A 3,634-nucleotide genomic window follows, 5' to 3' on the forward strand; every position below is an offset into this window, starting at 1 on the left:
CGGTGGGCAAAGTCACCGCCTCGCTGCTCATCAGCAACGCCAGGGCGGCCTGCAACGCGGAGCTGCTCGCGCGAGAGGGGGTCACCTTCTGCGTGAACGTCAGCAGGCAGCAGCCCTTCCCCAGCTTCCAGCAGGCCCGAGCCATGCGCGTGCCCGTGTTCGACGACCCGGCTGAGGACCTGTACCGCTATTTTGAGCAGTGCGGCGATGCCATAGAAGAAGCTGTCGGGAGCGGCGGGAAGTGCTTGGTGTACTGCAAGAACGGGCGCAGCAGATCCGCCGCTATCTGTACGGCGTACCTGATGAGACACCGACACCTCCCGCTCCAGGACGCCTTTGAGGTACTGCATTTACACTCGCAGCGATGCTCAGACGGCTTTTGGGCACTGCTGCGATGCTTACAGGAGCGATGGCTCTGGGTGGATATCAGGGTAAAGAACGGGCAGCATGGCACGGGGAGGTGGTGGAGTCACCGTTCGTGGGGTGTTACGGTCTGTGCGGACCTGGCACTTGGTCAGCTGTTGGGCTTTGTGATCTTACGGGTCTTTTCCAACCTCAGTGATGCTAGGATTCCTCACGGAAATGCATCTCGCAGGTGTCTTGGTGCTCTCCCCTGTTTATGATCGGTTATTTAGATGCTCGATATTTAAGTAAATTTCAACCATACATTTTTTTTCACTCCCCACTTGGAAAAATAAATCTGCAATATCAGCTTTATGGGACAAACTGACTTACAGATCCAAATAGGTTTTAAGCGCTGGTAGCAACAGATGCATTCAGGGTTGTTTATGAACATTTTCCCTACCACTTGCTTATTCATGAGACATGGAGCTAAAGACAGAGATGGGAAGCAGATCAGTGAAAATAAAAGGAGCATTTGGAGAAGTCACGTTGCAGGATTTGCTCTAAAGCTGTTGCATGCATATCATCTGTGTGACAGCCTAATGTAGCAAAGAAACACCATCTGTTTGGCCTGCTAAACAGCTAGAGGCTAGCTAGCTACAAATAATAGCATCTCACCTTCATTAGGATGCCTGTCTAATAAATAGGAAAAATAAACAGATGCTTCACAATCTTTCAGCCTTCACCCACTTGGTATATATCCATACATTGTGATGTCTCTAATACAGATAACTGTTTTGCTTTCAGACATGTGACAAAGTTTCACCGTCTTTGTAAGACATCCACATTTCCAGCAAACCCAACATCTCCTTTTCATGTCTTGTCCACGAATCCACTACATAACAAGGAACATATGCAAGCACAGAGTGAGGTCATCAAAAATACCCATTTATTATTCCATAACAAAATCAAAACCAAAATAAATCTTCTCAAAAGCTAAGAAGAAGAAATCAGTTTGCATGATAACTTCCATTGCTTCTGTAACATCTCTCCTTTTTTTCTAGATGGTGAAGGCTGCCAGACCAGTAGCAGAACCCAACCCAGGGTTTTGGTCTCAGCTACAGAGATACGAAGAAGATCTGAAAATACCAAAGCAGTCTGATCTGCTGAGCAAAGGACTGAACTCACTTTAAAACACCTCCACACACTGCTGTTTTTAAGCAGCTTGCTATAGGCTGAAGTAGAAAAAAAAATGTATGTATCACCAATAAAATACCTAACTTGCTACACTGAGTGGATGGCTCCTTACATTCATTCTGAAGATGGCTGATGATGGTGCTTGGGAAAGGTGCAGATAATCGGGGAAAAACAGTAGAAACACCCAATTGTCAGAAGGACCACAAACAAACAGGTAAACAGCACTTGTATCCCCTCAGTAGTGCTGAATGTGGCACTGATGCATTGAATGAACAAACAAGAGATTTTACACTTCGTTTCCCAGTGATGTTGCTGGAAGAGCTGATGCAAGACTATAGAAGCTCTGAGTTCTGACACACCAACTGCTCTGCATAAACTGAGTTGTTCTTACTTTCAACTAGATCAAAAAACAGCACAGGTTTACACAAAAAGATACTGGACAGAATATTCAGGTGATTATAAGGAGCTCAGCTCCCACTATGCAAGCTAAATGGCTCCTCTGCTTCTGAAATTATTCTCTAATATTCCAAAGGAGTGACTTTGCGAGAAAGACTTGGTTGTTGAGGAACAAAGATGACAGTGGCAACCTAAAAACCATTGTCACTCCTTTTGATTTAATTTATTAAGATCTGTCAGTGGCCAAATTCATTCCTTAAAGTGTCACTTCACAAGTCAGCAAACAAAATGACTAAACTCTCCGAGTGTTTGCAGATCGCCTCAATGAATGCATCTGTTTGGATAGACAAGGAAGGACAAGCTAAGGAAGATGCACGAGGTTTCTCATTCAGGCTACAGTCATGGTTTGACACAAGAAAGTAGAGAAATACAGAAGTATTTTGTTGAACTATATTAACAAATTCATGATTTAATGACAAAGAACTGTGAACCTGCAGTGTGAAATTACATTTCATGTTGCTCAAGACATCAATATTAAGGAAGCTTAGCTCATATTCAGTGTCTTAAGTGATTACATAAGCTAACATATGCTCCCAGTAGTGGAGCAGTTTATGGCATCAATTCTAACGCTGGAACCATGACAGAGAACAAAGCCACTGTGGAATTACTTGAATTAGGCAATTCAGATGCAATAGAAGCTCCAGAAGTTAAAGACTGCCAAAAATTAAAATACAGTTATTTTAGAAGCTGGAAAGATAGAAAGAAAAAGTAAAAACTGGTGCTATCTTCTAGTTACCTTGAGGCATAGTCTGACCTTTGCTTTCCTTGCTCCCAACTGTGTTTGGTTTGTTCTGTAGCATTTACTTTTCATAGCTACAACCCAACCAACCAGGTACTTGTTGCACATCCACAGATACGCAGGTGAGGGGTTGTTTTTAAGAGACTTCTGAAGCTTTTACAAATCTTGACTACATACATAATATATATTTCAGTACACCACGAAACTTGGATTTCAAACCCCCAGTTTATAGACTCTCTCTTCATTAATGGCCAGGATACTACGCATCAGAAAGTCTGATTTAGTCAGCAGAATAAAGCTTATTTACTGTTACAAGCTAAAGTTCCCAACACTATGAAAACAGAACCATTTTTAACAGTGAGCTGTACAAACCCACAGGCAGCTACAGCATACCAGTTCCACATTGTTTGGTTAGCTGAAATAGAAAAAGGTGGTCTCAGTTATCAGGGTATTCCATGCTCTGTGCTTAAATTTTACCAGACTTCTCAGCACGCAGACGGCCTCCATGCTGCAGGATTTCACATCCCATCTGCAGAAACCTATTTCTACTTCAAAGCCATTTCCAGAAGGAGGCGTTCAGATGTAGATCATCTCCAAATTAAGATGAAAGATTGCGACATAGAATGAATGAATCCCTGGAAGGAGACCTTTTTTTTTTTCTTTTTTTTTTCGTAATAACTTCGTATAGCATACATTATACGAAGTTATACGGCTTGGTCAGCTGTTGGGCTTTGTGATCTTACGGGTCTTTTCCAACCTCAGTGATGCTAGGATTCCTCACGGAAATGCATCTCGCAGGTGTCTTGGTGCTCTCCCCTGTTTATGATCGGTTATTTAGATGCTCGATATTTAAGTAATTTCAACCATACATTTTTTTTCACTCCCCACTTGGAAAAATAA

General features: G+C 42.6%; 1 protein-coding gene across 1 annotated transcript; it reads left to right on the forward strand.

Annotated features, from left to right (window-relative positions):
- Positions 1–2: 2 nt before the first annotated feature.
- Positions 3–1,635, forward strand: DUSP28 (dual specificity phosphatase 28; the record flags this gene model as incomplete). Its single annotated transcript, XM_019618849.1, has 2 exons — positions 3–341; positions 1,407–1,635. Coding segments are annotated over 2 exons (468 nt in total), but the record flags the coding sequence as incomplete, so codon positions are not given.
- Positions 1,636–3,634: the final 1,999 nt, after the last annotated feature.

Source organism: Meleagris gallopavo, chromosome 11, assembly GCF_000146605.3.
Source record: "Meleagris gallopavo isolate NT-WF06-2002-E0010 breed Aviagen turkey brand Nicholas breeding stock chromosome 11, Turkey_5.1, whole genome shotgun sequence".
Taxonomy (NCBI): Eukaryota; Metazoa; Chordata; class Aves; order Galliformes; family Phasianidae; genus Meleagris; species Meleagris gallopavo.